The sequence below is a fragment of the Chinchilla lanigera genome, unplaced genomic scaffold (genome assembly GCF_000276665.1).
Source record: "Chinchilla lanigera isolate Chin_1 unplaced genomic scaffold, ChiLan1.0 scaffold00059, whole genome shotgun sequence".
Lineage (NCBI taxonomy): Eukaryota > Metazoa > Chordata > Mammalia > Rodentia > Chinchillidae > Chinchilla > Chinchilla lanigera.
In genome coordinates this window covers 4,904,100-4,925,799 of record NW_004955460.1, presented here as the reverse complement: position 1 = coordinate 4,925,799, position 21,700 = coordinate 4,904,100, and the positions used below count along the sequence as shown (strand labels likewise).

Here is a 21,700-nt window from a genome sequence, read left to right as displayed (position 1 = left end):
AACCACGGAGCTTACAGCATGATTTACAAGAGAGAATCACAGTTGATGAAAAACTATAAAACCTACGCAGATCTGAGAAACAAGTGCAGTTCATTTATGCAGATGTTCACAACCATTTCAGAGAGTCTCCATAGGCTTGCATGAGAGATATGATTCATTCTCTGTATCCCATTATCAGGATGGTACAGTCCATCTGGGGCTCATTTAAAGAGCAGCTTCCAAACTAGATAATAAGCTCACCTCATGCAGGGAAGTGAAAGACGCAAAAGCTCCATTTCTAAATGAATGCTGAAGCACAGGAAACTAAACACTCTCCAGGTGACATGGTTAATTAATTTTGTAAGGAAACAATGAAAGGTAGGTAACAGAATAGGACAGATCAAAGAAAACCTTTGGGAAAATAGCAAGGGCCCCTTCTAGGAGTGATTACATAGACTGAGAACCAGCTCCCTAGAGGATGACACAACGATGTTCCAAGTATCTGTAGTTTGGCTGGGTAAAACTTTAGTTTGGTTGCAAGCTTTTGGTTTACAAGGGCCAGAACTGAAGACACTCTTATTAATGGAATAGAGCAAATAAGAGGAAAGAGATTAACAGATGGACAGGCTCTGTCTGCAGTAGGGCTGTGTTTTCTTTCTCCCGTCCAGCGTCCAGAACCATGGACAGCGACCCTGCCCATCCATGAAGTAGCCTGACTCTTTTGGGAGGAGCAAAGAGATTTAATAAGATTTAATGGATGTGTTGAAAATGAAATAGTGAGCTGACAGAGAAATGCAGAAAAGGTTTAAGAACAGGACCAATATATTCTTTTAATACCTACCAGTACCCATTTCAGTCCCCACTAGAAGTTACTTGTACTATCAATCATGGTGGGTTATACTTATTACAAACAAGACTCTCAATCTAGAATACATAAGTAAAACACATCTTCTCCATAAAGATAATATTACAAAGAAGAAAAATAGCGTTAACAGCCGAGTAGCCAAAATTCTTTATTTTTTTTGTTAAATAGTGAATATAGCTACATATAAATCAGTTAAACCAAGAACCTCATAGCCAATCACAGAACATTTCTTAACCATCTAGTGTACTATGTGAGCAGCATTATGGGGTGAGGTGTTTGGCATTAACATATATCAGTGAACCTGGATCCTGTAGGCAGAAATGGGATTCTGTGAAGGTACAGAAATCTTTTGTTCTAAGAATACCTATTAAAGGAACAGTATACTGGTACACTAAATTGAAGAGACTAGCATACCGAGTGATGTCATAATGACGGAAATACAGTAACATCGTGTAAACATTCTGTTTCCTTCTCTCACCACTTTAATTCCTTCAAAAGAAAGAAGACTTCTGTATCCCGGAACACAAGTTTGATGCAGACAGGAATTGTGTCTGAACGGCTCATCACTTTCTCCAGTGCCTGCACGATACCCTGTGCTTGGTAGGTCCTCAGTAACTATGTGCTGAGCCAGTCAACAATGCTCCTGATAAACACACATTCACAGTGGAGCTATTCTCCCCGGTTCACCTGTTACCTTGAAGAGGAAATCTTGACCTAATTGCAGCTTTTTTGTTAAATAAAACTGCAGTCATTCTGTTCTCTGCCACTGAATTCAGCTAAATTATATGATTTGTCATCAAATTGAAATTTCCATGAATGGGTTAAAACCAACTTATTACATACAACTCTGCTCATCACAAGATACCCATTGTACCATGGACTTCAGCAAAAGCTTATCTCATTCGTGTAACTTCTGTTGGCCAACTTATGAAAAGGCAAACTTTTTGTAAACTTCACCTCAGACTTTGTAGATTACTCCTCTGGGGTCCACTAGCCTCAGTAAGATGTCCTTTCTTCTCCTGATCTCCTGGTTACCGTTGATTAAATTTTTCCCGAAACAACCTTACATGAAAAGCCCTGCTGCTAGCTCAAGCTGGGCCCTCTAGTTATGTCCTATATACCCAACTCTTGCCTACTGGAGGAAAAAGAACTGCTATTTTCCCTTTTCCGTGGTGGATCATCATGTTTTCCTTCTGGACTTTATATATATATATCCATTTTTAAAAAAGTTTCTTGACCTCACTTCCTCTCCTAGATGTTGCCTTCTTTCCTCTCCTTTAAAGCAAAACCAGAAGTGTGTTCTCTTCAAGCCTCCCAATATCATTCATCATGCTCTATTTATTCATTACTTTTTCCCATAGCGTTCCTTGGTATTTTCCAGATGACAGTATGATCTACTCAGTTTCTGTATTCTCTTCACTGTCTTGGAATGTAAGACCTACAGTGGCAGTGACCTGGTCTTTCTGGTTCACCGTGGTTTCCCGTTGATCTCAATCTTTTCTTGGCATATAGAAGACAGCCGTCAATAACTGTCTGATCCATGGGTGTGTAAGTAGTTCCCAAATTTGTTCTAAATAGACCTCTCTGTAATAATGCCTATCAAATAACCTAGAAGCTACTTTGAAAGTTAGTCTTAGAACAACACAGTGTTGTGAGATATTTGTACATTAAGTTGGTTTTTGATATAAGAGAATTACCACAGAATCTAACATTAAGAGTACTTCCAGGTAAAATTTACTTCCAGATACACAGAGACATACTAATTATCTTATTGTGTGATTACTGAATTTAAATATTAATAGAAACCCAATGTAGATTCAGGGAACAAATCCTGCAATTCTCTCAGAAGCAGTTTGCTGATACAAATGAAATGTTAATGCTTTGCAATACAAGTGTTTTCATTTCAGATAAAAAGAGTGAACTTGCTCCAAAACATAATACAGTACATTAAAATTCTTTAAAACTACAAAGCAGGGACCATAAATGGGACTCAAGGATAAGAACACCAACTGTAAAAGTATGTAAATTTGTAGAAGTATGTACAGTTCTCTGACGACTGAAAATGCTGTACAAGCCAACAACCTAGCTTCAGGTTGTCGTACAAGGCAATCTAACCTAGCTTCAGGCTCAGGTTAGATTGAGCCCAGGGCATGTCAGACCCCCAATCAATATTTTACTTCCAAGGATTAGGGCTAAAGCAGTGGAATGAATGACAATAAAAGGACTTTTAATACTGAAAGAGTAAGGAGACACATAGTGTGCAGAATAAAAGGTGACTACAGGAGCAAGTTGGGACACACAGTAACAAGGAGGCACAGTGTGATCTGAAATTACAGTGAATGTTTAAATTTTTAAAAATCTACTGTAGTAAAAAACACATTGCTATGAATCTTTCTGCTTTGAACACACTGATCCCACCATTCTTGCCATTTTCTGAAGCAGTTCTGGAAGTTTTCCTTCATGCGTCAAAATGTATGTGTGGATGTGTATTTTTAATAGCAAAAATTTTTAGTAGAGAGAGTTCTGGTAAAGTGTAGACCTCCATGTATCACCTCTTACCTTATCCTACTTCATTAAAGGAAAGAAAATGTTATCACCTACCTTCGTTCCATGCTGTTCTCTTGTTCCATGGGCCAGTCGTCCTCTGTTAGAGATGTCACATGAGACTGTGACTTCTGGTGGGAGTTTCCCTTCTACACTCTTTGCTGAAATGTCACCGTAATTCTATCTGCCTGGTTTGCCATATTCATATAAGACCTTTGTTTTTCTTCATCCAGAATTACAACATTTTCCTTTCTTGCCACGTAACCACATTGCCATCACACAAAGGACCTAAAGTTTACCCTGGTCCCATTCAGACTTGTGTTCCCCTAAAAGTCTCCCAGGGGGCTATAAATACATATACATGAAGATAACAAAGCACTTTAAGCCACAGTGTGATTTTTGTTTGTTTGTTTCTGTTTGAGGGTAAGGAATGAACTCAAGGCCTTCACAATGAGCTACACTCCAGCTGTTACAGTTTGTGTCTGGATGTCCCCCTAAAGCCACATGCAGTCATGGGGTGGGCTTTTAGAGTTTATGATTGATTCATGATCCAATGTTGGAATTATGGAGGTGAGTGCTACACCTGCCCTGGGGTGGATAGTTTGCATACAGTATAAGGGAGGGAAAGAGGCTGTTTTCTGCTGCTCCTTGCCTTTCGTCTGACTGCTTTGGCTGTCTTCTGCCGCCAAGAACTGCTGACCTCTGCCATGTGTCACTCTGCCTTGGAGCCAGCCCAGTATGGACTGAAATCTCCACAAACTGTGAGCTAAATAAACTTTCCTTTCTTAATTCTAGGTGTCAGGTATTTTGTCTCAGCAATGAGAGAAAAGTAACCATGACACCAACCTTTCTATTTTTGTTTTTTAAATTTTGAGACAAGGTCTCACTAAATCACTACACTGCCCGGCCTGGGCTTAAACATCCAATCCTCCTGCCTCAGCCTCCCACTAGGTTGGGATTACAGGTCTGCACATCATGCCCAACTCATCCCACACTTAACAGCACACTGCTCACTGAACACACACATATGTCTTGACATGGCATTTCAGATAATCTGACCACTGTAATACGAAAAAGCTCTGATATATCCATATTAACATAATTTAAATATTTTATTTTTTCACACTTCCTCAACCCTGATAAATTTATTTCTTTGCTACAACACATGACCTAGAATAACATCTATTTCAGATAAAAGTACAACAGAAGGAAAATGTTCTATAAATAACAAGCCTGTAATTTGTTCCAGAGCTGTCCTGGAGAAAGTGAGCCCTCCTCCCCAGTCTGAGGCTGCTGCTGTGATTCCATTTAGTGGACGCAATGGAACAGGAGTAATTACAGGTGACTGCCACCTGCGAAATGTACTGCTACATTTCTAAGAATTTCCTGACAAAGTGAGGGACACTAGTTACCAACGAGCTGCTTGGGATTGCAAGGTTCACTTCATGAAGCAGAGACGAAGGAGATCTCAAGCAAGGACCTTCTACTTCTAAAACCCAAGAGCATTTCATCCTTTCAGGGTGAATACAAATAAACCATACATTTTTAACCAATAATTGCTGTCCAGGTGTCAGTCACTTTCCATTCCCTGGGTTACAACACACATCATCTACAAATTAAAGGGAGAAAGGTTTAATTTGCTTCATGGTTCAGGGGATTCTGTCTGCAGAAACATTTATTTTGTAAGGGTCTGGTGGAAGAGACCTCCTCAGCCCCTTGGCAGCCAGGAAGCAGAGAACAAGAAGAGGAGCTAGGGACAAGAATGCACCCTTCCATCTTTATGGCAAAGTGCTACTCCAGTGTATATAAATACCACATTTTCTCTATCCATTCATCTGCTGATGGGCATACGGGCTGTTTCCCAGGTTCAATTACTATAAATTGTGCTGCTATAAACATGGGTGTCCATGTTTCTCTTGTATGAGAAGCCTGAAGTATAAATAAGGAGCAAAATAGAGAAGAGATATTAGAAAGTAGGAAGAACTTTTTCAAATGTGAAGAACAAGAGATGGAGGGAGGAGAAGGGAAGGAAAGAAAAAGGGATTTAAAGAAGAAATGCAGGAAAAATAATGGAAATAGAGCTTTTGCAAATGGGGAGGGGAAGAAAGATTGAAGGGAGGGGAAAAAAGAATTAAGATGTGATATGTACATGGCCAAATTCTCATGATGAAGGTGAGCATTCTATACTGTAAACATGTCTTAATCAATACTAAATAATAAGAAAAAGAATGCACCCTTCCAGGTCACAATCCCAGCGACCACCTCCAACCAGGGCCCACCTCCCAACAGCAAGCCAGCCAGGCAGTCATCAATGAATGAATGCACTGAGAGTTCAGCACCCCATGATCCAATCCCCTTCTAAATACATGGGACTTTTGGGAGACACTTTTTACCTATATCATAACAGCTACTAAAGTCAACAGAGAAAATTGCCCAGGGAGTTAACTGGCTGTAACAACTACTACCTTTCTTTTAGGACACAATCGATAGTTATCATTCAATAGAGTCACGCAGGTAATATTGCTTATGTGTTTACTATATTGAAGCCACTATACTAAACTATGGGTCAACTTTGTTCCATAAGCATCCTTTTTTTTTTTTTTTTACAATCCTCATAAAATTGAGTTAGGTGACAACATTTAATAATCAGAATATTTCTGCTGCTGCACAGCCAGAATTAGGGAAAACCTGTCCAAAGAAAGTACCAGAAGTGGGGCAGAGAGAACTCAGCAGATGATTGCCAGGCAAGGGAGACTCCCAGCTGGAGCGTTGAGTGGGTGGAGATTTTTGGCCAGCAGTCCTCAAAGGAGCGAGTAGGGAGGTGCAGCGGGTATGAGTCAGCCCACAGCTAGAGAGCAGGGGACAAACTGCACTGGGGTGACACAGGAGACACGGGGATGGCTGGCATGGTGGCTGCTTACATAATGGGGTCTGCACAAATAAATACATATACTGAGAATAGTAGAAACCAAATCCCTCACTTTTGAAGGAGGTAAATATACACAAATAGGGGATGCTCAAATAAAGCAGGAGCTTCTGAATGGTAAATGGAGGTATCATGATTTCAGATAGGCATGCTCATCCCTATTTTCTTGGGGGAAAAACATGTAAGGTTGATGTTAATTCCTCTTTAAATACCATAATTCTCCACTGGCAACATATGGGTCCAGGGATTCCTTTTTCAGATTTTAAATTACTGACTCACTTTCTTTAATGGTTATAGGACTATTCAGATTGTCAGTTTCATCTTGTTTAAGGTTTGGTAGATGGTGGTTGTAGAGAAAGTGGTCCATTGTGGTTGACAAAGTTTTGTTTTTTGGGTTTTTTAAGAGAAAAAAAAATAACAGAATAACAACAAAGACAAAAAAAAACAACACAAAAACAATAAAAATGATACAGAATTTCAAGACAACATAGGAAATTAACAATGGTTGTTATATTACATATTGTTATCTTCAATGAAGTTGCTCAGCTTGCCAGATGTAAGAGTGCAAGATTAAGTACAAATGATCACAGTGTTCTCTTATCCTTTAAATAGCTACACGATCTAAAGTGATACCTTTGCTTCGTTTCTGACATTGATGATTTGTATCTTTTGTTGTTGTCATTCTTGCCCTGAGGTTTATCGATTATATTGATTTTCTTCAAAGAATCAGCTTTTTGTTTCATTTGTTTCCTTTATTTTTTTTCTATATTTCAGTTTGACTTTTGCCTTTATCTTTTTTAATTTGCTTTGGTTTGCTTCCTCTGGGTTTATTTCGTATTTTTTTTCTAACATTTTGGGGTAGGAACAGGTTATGAGTTTGAGATATTTCCTTGTTTCTACTCTGTGCATTTAATCTTCTAAATTTCCCCAGCTGCTTGTGCACTGGTCACTTTCATTCCCCAGGTCTTGTACTAGATCTGCTCCACATACTTGATTCTCCAGATATAGTCTTTTTGTTTCCTTTTCTCTAGGGCTCCTTATCTAGGAGTTCTAGTATTTTCTGAACTTCTCCCTATTAAAACAAATGATCTACGAAGGACCTCATTCAACTCACTCTCATGAAGGTGTGAGCATTTTAACAGTCTGCAGCTTCCTCTTGAAAACCAACTGTGAGGGGAAGGAACTTGTCACTGCCCTCAGAGTCACTCTGTTAAAAGTCAGATTCCCCTTAGCTGGTTTTATCTATGCAGATTACGGAAAATCCAGATCATCAAATCCTTATCCACATTTTGTGTTACAGACACTAAAAACAGACACCAAGCATGGGAATGTAAATTTCTAGGTCTAAACTGAGGAAGCACTGGAAGGAACTGGATGAACAGACACAATGGTCTGGTCATGGTTATGTCATCACCAGACCAACATCACTGGCACCACTTGAAAATGTGCCATAAATGCAGATTCTCAGAATTCACCCCAGATTTGTTAAGTCCGGAACCCTGGGGTGGAGCCCAGGACTCTGCACCACACCGTGTCAAGGCATCCCAGAGATTCTGAGGCAGCTCAAGTCTGACAAACACTGCTCTGGTGGGAAGAACTTGACACCTGAGGTCCTAATTTAAATTCAGAAGCTCTAATGAGCTGGGAGGAGGCTTTGCTGGCTGAAGTTCTCCAGGCTGTCCTTTAGAATTGGACTATTATTCAAAGTAGACCTGAAGGGCTCACATATAGTCAAGGCAGTGGTTGTCTCAGAAAAGGTCACTATTAATATTCAATGAAAGGTGGGAATACTAAGATATTCATATCATGCTTATGTGTGGTTTGAAAAAATCGTTCAAAAGTACCTGCTAGATTTATCCCTACAAGCAAATTGTAAATATTTTCACAACACAAGTACAATTCACCATAAATAAAAATTTCACCTACATATTAACACATAGTGGTGGTATATTTTATTTTCATGTTTTTATAAAGTTTCTATTCTGAACTATTTCTTTTTAATCATTATGTAAATGTACTAGGTTTTTAACATGTCATAAAACTCTTCCCAAAAATACATGTGTCTCTTTTTCTTCCCAGATGAAAGGACACTCTGGCAATGCATTCAAAATTGTAATTTCTGCCACTACTTCAGTTTCAAGTTGAGCAAGTGTCTTAGACTTCAGCATAGCACTGGATCCCATGGGGATAAAAGATGAAAGTAGCCATACAGCACCCGTGACCCAGGAGGGTCAGCTCAACTTTCAACACCCAAGGACGTAGCCTCGTAACTGGAGTCGCTCATCAGGAATGCTCAGGGCTGGAGAGGATCTCAAATTCCCAGGATTTCTTTTCTTCTTAATTTGTACATAATCAGCATCCTTAGTCTAAAATCTGAAGTGCTTTGAAATCTGAAACTTGTTGAGTCATGATATATTAGTGAAAAAAATGGATTGAGAAGAATTTGGGATTTCAAATGTTCAGATTAGGGAATTCCAACAGTATAGTCTATACAAATATCCCCAAATTCAAAAATCTACAAAAGCTGAAACATTTCTGGTTTTGGATAAGGGATACTGTACCTGTGTAGCCCCAAGTCAGGCCACTGCTCAGGAATAGGTGCAGAAAGAAACGATGGAACAACACCGTGGATGTTTCAAAGATGAAATAGAAAGCTGCAGACATGAGAATCAAGATCGTCTTTTCCTGGTTTTGAAATACACTACTGTTCTTCAACACAGCCAGCATGGGAGTGTCCATGTCTGTACACCCCAAGATATGATTCAGTATGTAGTTGGTTATCTAGACCCAACCAGCCCACAAGGCATTTTGCTGTTGTAATTAGTACACCTGCCAAAGGTGTGGCATCTTCTGGGAAATTTTATTAGCAGGAAGGGAAGAGAGAAGCCAAGGACCTTCCTTCCACTGTGCGACCTTTTCTCTGCTCATTAGCAGGCCCATCAGCCGGCAAGCAGCTGAACTGAAAGTAGTTGGTGTTCACACTGATCAAATTTGGTACTCATTAGCAGCTCTGATTCGAAAGGAAAAAGTCTCTGGAGAAGAGTTAAAATCAGATTTGATTTTTGGCCAGCTGCGTATCTATAATCCTTGTTCTTCTTAGCTCTCGTCATGGAAAATTCTGAGTTCTCTGTGGGAGAGTTCACTCTGGCACCTTCTGCTGTACCTCACTTTCTTCTCTCCTTGTCCTAGTAAAGCAGTCTATGAAATCTGAGCCACAGAACCACAATGGACAACCAGGATAGCACATACACCCTTCATCCATACAATCAGTCTCACAAAAAAACATCTTTTGGGAAAACAAGTTTGGGATCAAAATGAAAATTTGGATTTTGACTAAATTAAAGCAAAGCCATATGCCAGAATTTAAACACAGACCGTTCTGTCACCTTTCTTCCCAACATCAATGAGCAGAGGGTATACCAGTAACCACAAGGACCGTGTAGACTTCATAAAAGGGAACTTAAAAGCACGGTCATTGAACATCAAAATGTTTAAATACTTTCAAAAATGTTCTAGAATGCTCTTACAGAAGCTCCAGGGGCACAATTGGTTAGTGTGCGGTACTTATATAGAATGCTCTAACTTTGATTCAGCACTACTTGAGTACGGTCAGATAACTATAATATAATGTAGTAATTCAAATGGTGCAGTTGATACTGAAGATAGTATCTTTTGGGATTTGGAAAATGTATATTCATAAGAAAAATGTGTCATGATTGTTAATTGTGACATGTCAACTTGACTGGAGTAAGAAATGTCTACCAGAATGTAAAATTCTAGGTATGTCTGGGGATGACTGAAATGTAGGACACAAATTTACTGCTCTAGTGAATACTAACTAATGCATGTGTAATCTAGATTCTTAGGTTAGATAATGCCTTTAAAGTATGACACCTTTAGATAATGTCTTCTGCCACTAAGGTAATGATTCATCATTATTTAATTCTAAGAATAAAACTCATAGAAGTAACTACAACCTTGGTAGATCTTTCTTCCTGCATTCACTTTTCTTCATAATGACCACCTCTTTTCAGCATATTAAGAGATATGAATTGACCAACAACAAATATTGAGAGGAAAAGGGTTTTTTCTCTATAATGCATTGATAACTTAGCCTTCAGCTATGCTTCTCAGCATTTAATATGTTTCTATCAAAAGTTAATCACCTTGTTTCCATCTACCCTTTTCCTCCCTCTAATATACAGACAAGAGAACCCTCCCTCTTCACTATGACTATAAGCTTACTCTTCTGATTACAAGAAGAATCAAAATGAGGCTCTAGAAATTCAAGATGTTTTGATGCAAAAATATTTTCAAAGAGCATCAAAGAGGGTCCTGAGACACCTTGAGAAGTAGCATTTCCTATATTTCCAGCTCCTTTGCTTTGTTCTTATAAATTAAAATTGTTCAAATTTCCCTAAATTTTGAAGTTTTACCCAGATTTTAAATTTGGCTAATATTCTTGAGAGAACTAAGGTGTAGGATTTCCAAAGTGGTTCTACTCCATCTGATCCATAACAGTTTTTAAAAATGCACAAAGTGACAGGATGAAGTGGTAGACAAGTACAATAAGGCCATCATCCCATGCTGCCCTTCTCAGTAACCCAGATCACTAAGGTTAACTGAGGTAACTGATGATTTAACTACACTTTTCTCTAATACTTCAGACCAAAAACAGTCCCCACCAGATTCAGTCCAAAGATTCTAAAAACTAGTAATAAAATTCACTGAAATCAGAAATGTGAAATGTTTATTCGCTATGAAGGCATTACTGGACTGGAAGATTCCCCAGTCAGTCTTCTGGAATAAGACAACACCAAAATGCCATGGAAGTCATAGAGAAAAAAGAAATCCAAAGGCAAAGAACTAATTGGCTCCATTGGCATATACTACACAGGAAGATGGTTTAAAGGGTAGAGTGTAAATTCTCAAGAAGGAAAAGTGTAAACGTGAGTCACTTCTTCGACGTAAACCCAATCTTTTCAAGCAGACATCAGAGATTGAATGGCAAAGTGAGCACAGCACTGACTAACAAGTTTGCCTGGGGAAAGTCCTGCCATCCAAGTGCAAGAGAAGTGTGGGAACTCACCAGATGTGGCCAGATGTTGAGAGCGAGCCCCTGCTCTCCTAGGGCAGACTGGGAGATAACCCTTTTTGTGGGCCCAGATCTAACAGAGCTCTAAGAATTCTCTCTTTTTTTTTTTTTTAATAATCCAAAACTTTTTAAGATGTAGTAATCTTGACATGATCAATTTCTTTCCATTACTGCTTTGTTTCTCGGTTACCCCCTCCTTTATGCTTTATGGATAGAACACAGGCATGTCACTCATGGTAATTTGAAATTATACAACATATGAACAAGAACTATGTTGGGTGTTCCAACTATAAAAAATTATCACAGCAAATGACACATGGCATTAATCCCCCTCACTTTGAACACACTTATCATCCTTGCCACTTTTTGGAACAGGTCTAAAGCCTTCTTTCTTGAATGTCTTTATTTATACTGTCTTGACTGCCTTGATGTTCTGAATTGAATCAAAATGTTTACCTTTCATTGTCATTTTGATTTTGTGGAAGAGACAGAAGTCACACAGTGCCAGATCCAGTGAATAAGGTGAATGAGAACACGCTGTTACGTGTTTATGAGCCTGTTTTCCCCCTGGGATGGCATCAGCCATGGCATTCACCATATTTATGATCACCCTCTTAAAGACTTTCAGAAAAGAGGACTTTCAGAACTGCTTCAGAAAGTAGCAAGAACCATGGGACAAGTGTGTTCAAAGTAAGGAGAAGTATTCTTAGAGAGATTCATGGCAACCTGTCTCTTATTGTAATAATTTTTTTTTTTAAATTTAGACATTCACTGTATATTTCTATCCCACCCTGTGTATCTGCACCTGTCAGTGCTTAGTTAGTCTTAGAATGAAGCTGGAGACGTTCAAAAATGTGTTTTAGTGGAGACAAAAATGTACTTTTACGTACTCTTGTTGGACTGATAACCCCTTTGGGTGAGGAGAAGAAATAGCAGGAAAACAATAGGCGCCCTGATGCATGTAGGGAAGAAAGAGACCTCCAAGGTCAGGATTCTGAGTTCAGAAGCAAAGGAGGTGAGATGAACACCGGGATGGCTGAGCATTATTGGTTGTTGTCCCAAGGCCACAGTTTCCTCTGTGTACAGTGGCAGCGCCAGTGACCGCAGGAAAACATGTCCATGCCCTTCCACTGGCCCCATGTCCGAACCCCACATTCCAGAATCCGTTGGTTTCATCCCACTGCAGGTCTGATCTCTAGATCTGAGGCTTCTATCTTCACAGGCTCAATTCCTTTCTTTCTCTTCTGAACCCTGCTCAAACATCCTCTAAAAAGTGATGTTCAAAGCCACGCAATGTGGTGCACACCTGTAATTCCAGCACTTCAAGGAGCTGGGGCAAGAGGATCACAGTATGAGCCCTGCCTAGGCAACTTCATGACTTAGCAGGACCGTACCTTAAAATAAAAAAACTTTAAAAGGCTAGGGATATGGCTCAGTACAAAAGCCCTGGGTCCAATACCCAATACTGGGCGGGGGGGCAGGGAACAAACAAACAAAACAAAAACCAGTGACAATCTACTCAATTATCCAAGTCTTAGCAATCAAAGCAGGTCATTTGTTTCATTATGCTTATATCTATTAAACACAGAACTGTCCATAAAAGGAACAAACATCATAAACTGTTTTTTCAACCTTTATTTTTCATTATCACCTTCTTTAAGAAGTCTTTCTTGACATTTCTTCCAACCACATTCCCCATGAAATTTTGATGCCATAAAAGTACAATGTATCTTTGTATCTAATCTATGTTCATCTGTACTTTGAATTAACAGAGTAAGGTTTTTTTTTTTTTTTTTTTTTACCCACCAAGAATCAAATCTCTCCCTCTTGGAAAAGATGCAACACCAGTAAAGAATGGATGACTCTGAGGTCAGCAACAATTGCAGTCATGGTGCCCTATGTGTTTTTCTGACTCTCTGATATTTAATGGAATATAAATGATCAAAAGTGCCACCTTAGGTCAGTCATCTGTACTGAAGAGGTGTGGAGTAGCAAAGTCTTATCTCCTGAGATTCTCAGCCCCAGCTTCCTCCTGTGGTCCCCACTGCCTCTTCCCTGGTCTTTCGTAAAGAGTCTGCAGAATTAGGAAGTGTTAGCCTCAAAGTAATGCCAAGCCCATATTTTCTTTTTTCAATCCCAACACTTTTTGGCTATAAACAATTTGGCTTTAGTTCATTTTCTGTTGCCAGTGACACAGCACCACAGACAAGGTGAGTCCTAAGGAAAAGAGGTTTACTTTGGCTCATGGCTCAGGGTTCAACGTCAGGGGGCCACATCTGGTGATAGTTTTCCACCTGGCAGAGATGCAGGGCAGTGCAGGGCATCACGTGACCAGAGATAGGAGCATGTGTGTGTCTGTTCTGGTTTCCTACAAGCCATAGCATTCAATCGTGATCATGGAGACCACACTCTGAGGACCTCACAAAGGCTCCAGCTCTAAACATCACAGTCAGATTAACTTTCCACACAATAGGGATTAAATTTCACCACATGAATCTTTCAGGACACCCAAACCATATTCAACTCATGGAATACAGCAAAATACAAACAGTTAAACTGATCCCCTACTCTAGAAATGGGATAAATCGTCTCTCACCTCTTGCCTTTTGAAGTTCTGGACATATTCTTCAAACTGCTCGTCTTTTGTCTCATCAGCCTTCCCCAGCTTCTGGAGGACCTGGTTTGTGAATAAAACATAATGGTTTGATTTAAGGATGCTTTCATTAAACTGTGAATAGGCACAGCAAGGCTGTTATTGTGCTGTGAGGATCTCAGGGGAATTCATCCTGAGCGTGGTTGGGGTTTTTCTGTTCTGGAAGGCGCTTGATGGCTTTGGAGTCCACAGACCTGAATTTTAATTACAGATCCACCATCCACAGGCTGTGTGATCTGAGCAAGGGTCATGATCCATTGCATTTATTTATTTATGTATCTGTTTCTTCCTGGAGGCTGGGCATTGTTCTTTTGTCCAAAGCATCTGGCGCAATGCTTGAATCACAATAGGTGCTGGATTTTTTGCTAAAGAATGAACCAAAGCTGTTTTACTAAAGTACTAATCTATTTCCTGGGAATAGCTCTAAGTTCTCCCTGCACATCCTCTAATATTCCCCCTCAGTTCAATGCACTAGAAGTAGCTGGGTATACCCAAGACCTCATGCTAACCACCAGTCATTCAGAAATACAAAGCCAAATACGCAAAGTCCCAAGCACTGATCCTAAAGAATTCATATCTAGTGGAATACACCAGGCAGTTTCACAGATCGCAAACCAAACACAGTGTGTTATAAGCAATACGAGGAGGTTGCAGACTGTTTTGAGCAAACTTAGATATTTATTTTCCTAGTCACACTCAGAGATTTGACCTGAAGTCTTCAGAGCTGAAATCTTCAGAAAATGATTTGTGGAGGTGATGCACACTGTGCTGTTAGAAATTCCAACTGACAAAAATGTGGCAGAGTTCATTCCAGCTAAGGAAGTGGCCGTAAGCAAAGATCACAGGAAAAACTGTCATGACTCATGGGACTGGACATGAGTAGCTCTGTCAGGCCTAGAGCACAGGATGAGGGTCTAGGAGAAAAAGTTCTTACAGACTCAGTAGAAAGTCACTTGGGTGCAGAGAGGAAGAATTGAGAGAACCGTGACTGGGTTCACTATGTGTTACTCAGTATTCCCATAGCTTGTGACCAAAACACCAAATTATTCAGGAAAATGAAAATTTCATAAATATTGGCTTCTAGAAATGCACATACCTTATGACATGAGCAAATATCTTTAAAAAAAAATAAACATTTCGGCATTTAGACTTCTAATCAAACAAATTGCATTCTTATCTATTGCATCAGGTTATGCTAATTTGTTACCTAAAATCAAAATTATAGCCTTGTACAAACTGAGAAGTTTTAAAGTGGCACTCTAGAATGGGAATAATTCTCTGTATATTATTGGAATGAAGCTAGAAGTCAACAGTTAAAGAAGCCGTAGAAATTATGCAAACATATAGAGATTAAATAATATGTTGTTGAATAATAAGTGGATCACAGAAGCGATCAGGAAAGAAACTACAAAATTCTTAGACTCAACGGACAATGGAAACACAGCATGTCAAAATCTATGGTACACAATGAAATCATATCTAAGAGGGAAGTTTACAGATGCGAATGCAAACACAAAACGAATAGAAGAATCCCAAACAAATAAACTAAAAAGTTCTTAGAGAAACAAGAATAATCCACATCTGAAACTAATAGAAGGAAAGAAATTATACAGATCAGGGTGGAAATTCATGAAATTGAGACCCAGAATGACACAAGGATTAACGAATCCAAGCTTGGTCCTTTAAAAGGACAGGAAGGGGACCTGAGGATTGGAGGAGATGGGAGGGACAGTGGGCAAAAGAAGTAAAAAGAATTAAGTTGAGCTGTGTGCATGGGCAAATCCCCCAGGACGAATGCGTGTAACACATATCACAAACACTTCCTAAAAGAAAATTAGGAAGAATATGAAGTAAAGTTTAAGAAATAAAGTTGCCTTTAAAGCACAGATTGAATGACAAAAGTCATCTAAAACTTGGAAAGTGCCACCAGATGTGTGGTTGTTCTTCAGTACAATGCTGAGTTTACCCTTTGCACTGGCTTCCCTTTGACTGGTGTCTTGGTTACTTTTCTCTCCTTGCTGAGACAAAATACCCAATGCCCAAAATTGAGGAAGGAAAGGTTTATTTAGCTTATAGTTTGTTGAGGTTTCAGTCCGTACTTAGCTGGCTCCGAGGCAGAGTAGCACATGGCAGTGGTTCATGGCAGCAGAAGATAGCAAAGCAACAAGAGCAAAAGGGGGAAAGGCAGAGTCAGCAAGCCCCTCTCTCTCCCTTGTATTGTAAGGAGGCTACCCCCACCCAGGGGGCGTGTAGCACTCACATAATCTCCATGCCTTCTTCTTGCACAGGCTGAGGATGAATACAAAGTAAGCTCACTGGCTCCCTGCTGAGTCACACAGTTAACTTTCTAAACTCACACTGACACAATGAACAACATCCTAGAGCAGGAAAGGCATGTCCTTTTCACCCCAGGATGCAGAACTACTGAGTCACTTAGCCAAACCTCTAGACTCCCCAAGTTGACACAATGTATCAACCATAACAACTGGGTTATATTACAACTACATAGACACAGTGGTTGACTTGAAGGTTTTGATCCAGCAGAAATGCAAACAGTTCCTGTCTAAGGGGAAAGATAAACCCAAATATGAGTTTACGACATTAACTAGTCCCTTCTCCTAAAATTCCTTCAATAGATAGACCATCAATACCTAGTTCCTTAAATATATTTTAAATGAGTTTTATCATTTGATTGAATGCCTCATGCATTGAGTTGAATAAAACCTTCAATATAGGTTCATTTGGTATTTATATGAAAATAACTTTTAAAAATAACAAAATAAACTTCAAAGTAGCCCACAAATACATAAAATATTATGTCTATTTCTTGGTTGGTGGTGAAAATGTTTTTGAAACCTTTATTGATACAGGTTACAATTAAGTAAATGGAGTAATGTTAGCTGGGTAATAAAATCCCACTCTCTCCCTGGGAGCTGCCCCATTAGAGGCCTTGGCCACCATCTTCCTTTCACTGGGGAAGCGTTCCCAACTTTGGTAGCCAGAGGTTTTTGCACTCTTATTTTGTTACTAATGTTGTAACAGAAATAGAGTGAAACAAAATTATAGAGGCCAGGCTTGCAAGAGAAGTACAACTCGATGACACAGGGATTCCTGGGCTGCCATCCACCCCCATATTTTTATTCTAAGTATAATGCCTTTAAGAAAGAAGGCTTTAGCTTTATACTTTTTTTGTTCTTTTTGCCTTCCTAAAAATAATTTATTTCAAAACAAGACCTAACAAATGATCTCTCTCTCTCTCTCTCTCTCTCTCTCTCTCTCACACACACACACACACACACACACACACACATACACAGACACCAAACACCAAACACCTAAATACCTAAAGGTAACCAAGGAAAGGCACCTAGCAACATAGCATTTACCACATGGCCTTTTACCCCTAGGTCTCGAAGTCCACCAATTCTGACATTTTTAGATACTCTAGATTATGTAAGTCACTGAAAAGCAGAAGTCCACAAGTGACCAAGCAAATCAGGGCCCAGGAATGCTGCAAGCTCTGCTTGGCAATTAGCCATGGTCTAATCCTCAGTTCTACAACTTTACCTGTGGTGACTATGGGCACTTGTGTCTCAGAGTGGGAAGAAGAAAAGGTACAAATGTTTACAGAGTGCCCACTACAAGCTGGACCCTACAGAAGGCCATTCGCATGTCACCTCGTTAGTCCTCACCCTGCTGCTCTCTGGCACCTATTCTATCCAGTAAAGGAAACAAGACCATACAACTGATAACTGGCCTATTGAAGATCCTGAGAAAATTTCCCTTTCTGAGATCTGATGCTTCTATCACACCATATATAGACTTTACCTTCTCATGAGAGGCAAATGAGATTTACACATCATAACTATTATTCCCATTTTCTCAATCAAATCCTGTAGACCACAACATCCCTTAGAAAAGTACATGTTATAAGCTGAATAACTACAATAATGGGGGTGTCATTCATAGACCCCCCCTTCCACCTAAAACCCTTCATTTAAATTTCAAATCATAGTCCCTTGTTTTTCACAGTTCTAAAAATGGTATGATATAAATAGCAAAACAACCACAAAAATTGCTCCTCCGCATAAAGAGAAATAGAGGAATGGTAATTGGATGACATCAGTGCCCACACTTTCTCTTCTAAAGAAAATAAGAAAGTATCCAAAGATCTCTGAATTGTAGAGCACCAATCATGGTGGTAGTAGCTACCTTTGGTGGTGGCTGGACTAGAGAGATGAAGAGGGCATAGGCCAGAGGGATGAATCCAGATAGGACTTTTCTATGTCAGTGGCCACAATAGGGACCTCAGGTACTTTATTTCAGCTGCTCCTCAAAGCAGCCTGCTCATCCCTAACTTAGAAATGAAGAAACTGAGACTCAGGGAGGCGGAGCAACCTGCTCAAACTTATTCCCTTTGCTATGAGTAGAACTCAGATGCAAACTCACTCTTCCACCCATTCCCCACTGTGCCTTCCCATAAAGATGGACCCATTCAAGAGTTTATCTACCCAATAAAATGGACCCCTACCACAAGATCCTGAGATCTACATCAAACTTCTCTGGATGTCAAGTCTTTAACTTGGTCACAGGAGTGGTAACCATAACAAGTATTGAATTATTTGCCTTTATTTCCACATATCCGGTCTGTCAAAGACAGTGGTGATTCTTACTAATAACTCCCATCTGTGTTATCTTTCAGTTTCTCTTTTATCTCCACAGACATATTTTTAATCTGTAACCCCAAGAACAGCAAGATTTTCCTTGCTACACCATCATCTCCTTTTTTCTCATTTCTCCAAAGTTGTCAAATTCTCTTTTCTAACTTGCCTCTCTAGACATGTCATTTCCTTTACTTAAATCCCACTGCAACTGTTAATCTTGACATGTCAGCTTGGTAAATCACACTGTGAATGTGTCTGGGTGAGTCATGGAGGCATGACCTTGGGGACTATATCTGGTCTCTGGCCCCTGTCTCTCTGGTGCTGCTGCCCTGCTCTGTTTCCCAACCACCATGAACTGAGGAGCTAGCTTTGTGTCCCACATCTTTCCTCCTTGATATTTTTGCCTTGGAACCAGCCTATCAAGGACTGAACCCTCTGAAACCATGAGTCAAAAACTTCTCTTCCTTTAAATTTAAAGTATCAGGTATTATGACCCAGCAACAGGAAAGCTGACTAATACACCTACTATGGTTTCTTGAATGACAATGAATCAAAACCTGGTTTCTGATAAAGGCTACAAAAATTCTAATGTTTTCATGACACTCTACTTACATATCAAGGGAGGTGTCACATAGCAGAAAGGGCAGAAAGAGGTGTGATTAAAAGGATGGCAAGAAATTTAGGTCTTTGTCCTTTGAAAATTATTATGGGTAGAAGAACAAATATTTGGCATACATACTGTCACATCCCCATAGTGGCCTTTGGAAATTCTAGTTTATCATTGTTTTCAATCCTGCTCAATGACTTCAGAACAGTTTTACATTAAAAGTATCTAAGTTGGCCTGTGAGTGGAAATTGTTTGCTATCCATAACTTAAGATATAATTACACTTTGATGGCTCTAGAATTTCTTTAAGCAACATTTCATTCTCACATCAACTCTTCTTACCATCTTCATCCTATAAAAGTCTCTCTCCCATTGTTTAACCATGAAGCTTCATAAGTCCTCCATGAAGCCTTCCCAGTCCAAATGGAATTATCTGCATTACCTTCTCCTAATTTAATCAGAAGCAAAACTCCTGTAGTTACTAGTTTTTCAGTTTTCCCCATAATAATAACCTATTTAACTGGAGTTTACTCTGTTCGAGGCTCTTTTCCAGTGGTTCAAATGTACTAACTCACTTCTCACTGCAGCACTATGGGGTAGGTACTACCATACCCACTTTAGGGAGGAAAAGGGCACATAGATAAAGGAGACTCCACAGGTCAGGGAAATGGTTACTGGAAGAGTCAAATAAACCTGAGTATTTCTCCTTCAATTCAGTTTATAATGTTTTAAATAAAGCTGAGTCTGTGTGCAACAGATTCCTTTAAAGAATACATTTCCATAGGAGGAAAAAGCTAATTACTCTAAGTATGTAAGTAAAAATGAGTGTTTTAATTCTATTCTACAAGTAGTTGTTGGGCCGGGGATATAGCTCAGTGGCACAAGTACCTGCCTGGCAAGTGCAAGGTCCTGTGTTCGAGTCTTGGAATGAAAAATAAAGAAAGAAATAATTGTTCACAAAATATTCTAATATTCTTTCCTTTCCCCAGTCATAATTACAGAAAGATATATTTTTAAAAATAGAATTATATAGGCACACACATATACTACCAATTCATATGACTCAATTTCATTTAACAAATCAATACTACATATAAATAATATGAAGGCTATGTTATTTCTCATTGCAAATTTATTTTACAGAAGTTACGTGGATCTGCTAACATGGATATAAAAAGGGTAAATAATCACTGTACCAAATAGTAATCTCCTACCACTTATATGAGAGTCTCTTTGAAAGATGAACTAGAATACACTGCACTGCATTTTTACAAGAAATGAGCACCATGGCAAAGGATTAACTGATAAACATAAGAAACATATATTTTTAAAAGACTACAAAATATGTGTAAAAGTCAACTGTGGTTATTTCTGTATGGTAAGCTTAAAAGTAATAATTTTCTCCTTTCTAATATCCTATATTAGTACTAATAGGATCTACATTACAATCTTGTGTAGAACTACCATGGATACACATGGAAATGCTGAGCTATATTGCCCAGCATATAGTGAATGCTCAGTAGGATACCTTCTATTATTATTATTGATGTTGTTGTTGTTGTTGATATTAATATTATTATCCAAACCTACTGAATAGTTTTTCCCAATGGTATAGCTTACATTGACAGAATTTTGGGGTAAGTACTGAAAATTCACAAAAGATCTTCTCGAGTGAGATGCAATTCAACAGGGATAAAACTTAGGTCAAAGATGTAATTGTACAAGATCCAAATTTTCGCACTTGATTTTCAACTAAAATGCAAATGAGTGGATGTTAGGAATGCATGCTTTCTACCCTTGAGAAGAAACAAAGGATGACTTCAACAGGTAGTCAATACAAGTCAGCAAAAGGAGAAAAGCATTAGGTGCTGCCAAAGCACCAAAAGTAATCTTGGACTGCACTAACAAAGTTTAATAGCTACGAGGAAGAGCCCTAAAAGCTCTGTGAGGTGGACAAGTTGGTAAACACACACTACACTGACCATCCAGAGCCAAGAAAAGGAGGCTCCAAAAAAAGCAAAGAGCACTGACCCCAAGTGGTAAGAGGAATGTTCGATATAATTTGGTATACTACTAGGGAGGAAGATAAAACCCAGAGAAAAGAGTACAAATAGCTTCAAACAACAGAAGGACCAGCCAGGCGTGGCAGTGCACACCTGTAGTCCCAGCGAACAATTCAACAAGATGCTATCCCAAAATTTAAACTTTTAATTAAAAAGGGATGGGGAAGCATCTCAGTGTGAAGGCCCTGGGTTTCATTCCTAGTACTACAAAAAAAAAAAAAGAAAAAAATAAAAGAGCAAAGGAAGGAAAATGGGGCTGGGGATTTAGCTCAGCGGCAAAGTGCCTGCCTGGCAAGCGCAAGGTC

General features: G+C 39.2%; 1 protein-coding gene and 1 long non-coding RNA gene across 4 annotated transcripts in view; one reads left to right on the top strand and one right to left on the bottom strand.

Annotated features, from left to right (window-relative positions):
- Positions 1 to 21,700, bottom strand: part of Amph (amphiphysin) — a 219,913-nt gene that overhangs the window by 98,513 nt on the left and 99,700 nt on the right. For 2 of the 3 annotated variants that reach the window (XM_005397735.1, XM_013521260.1), the window contains exon 4: positions 14,006 to 14,086. In XM_005397735.1, the coding sequence (XP_005397792.1) occupies positions 14,006 to 14,086 (81 nt within the window). Of the gene's footprint in view, positions 1 to 14,005; positions 14,090 to 21,700 lie in introns of all 3 variants that reach the window. The other variant, XM_013521259.1, reaches the window with a different exon arrangement.
- LOC102020533 lies at positions 1,319 to 4,935 on the top strand. The gene is made up of 3 exons (XR_263030.1): positions 1,319 to 1,444; positions 2,226 to 2,392; positions 4,638 to 4,935. It is a non-coding gene; the product is annotated as an uncharacterized LOC102020533 (long non-coding RNA).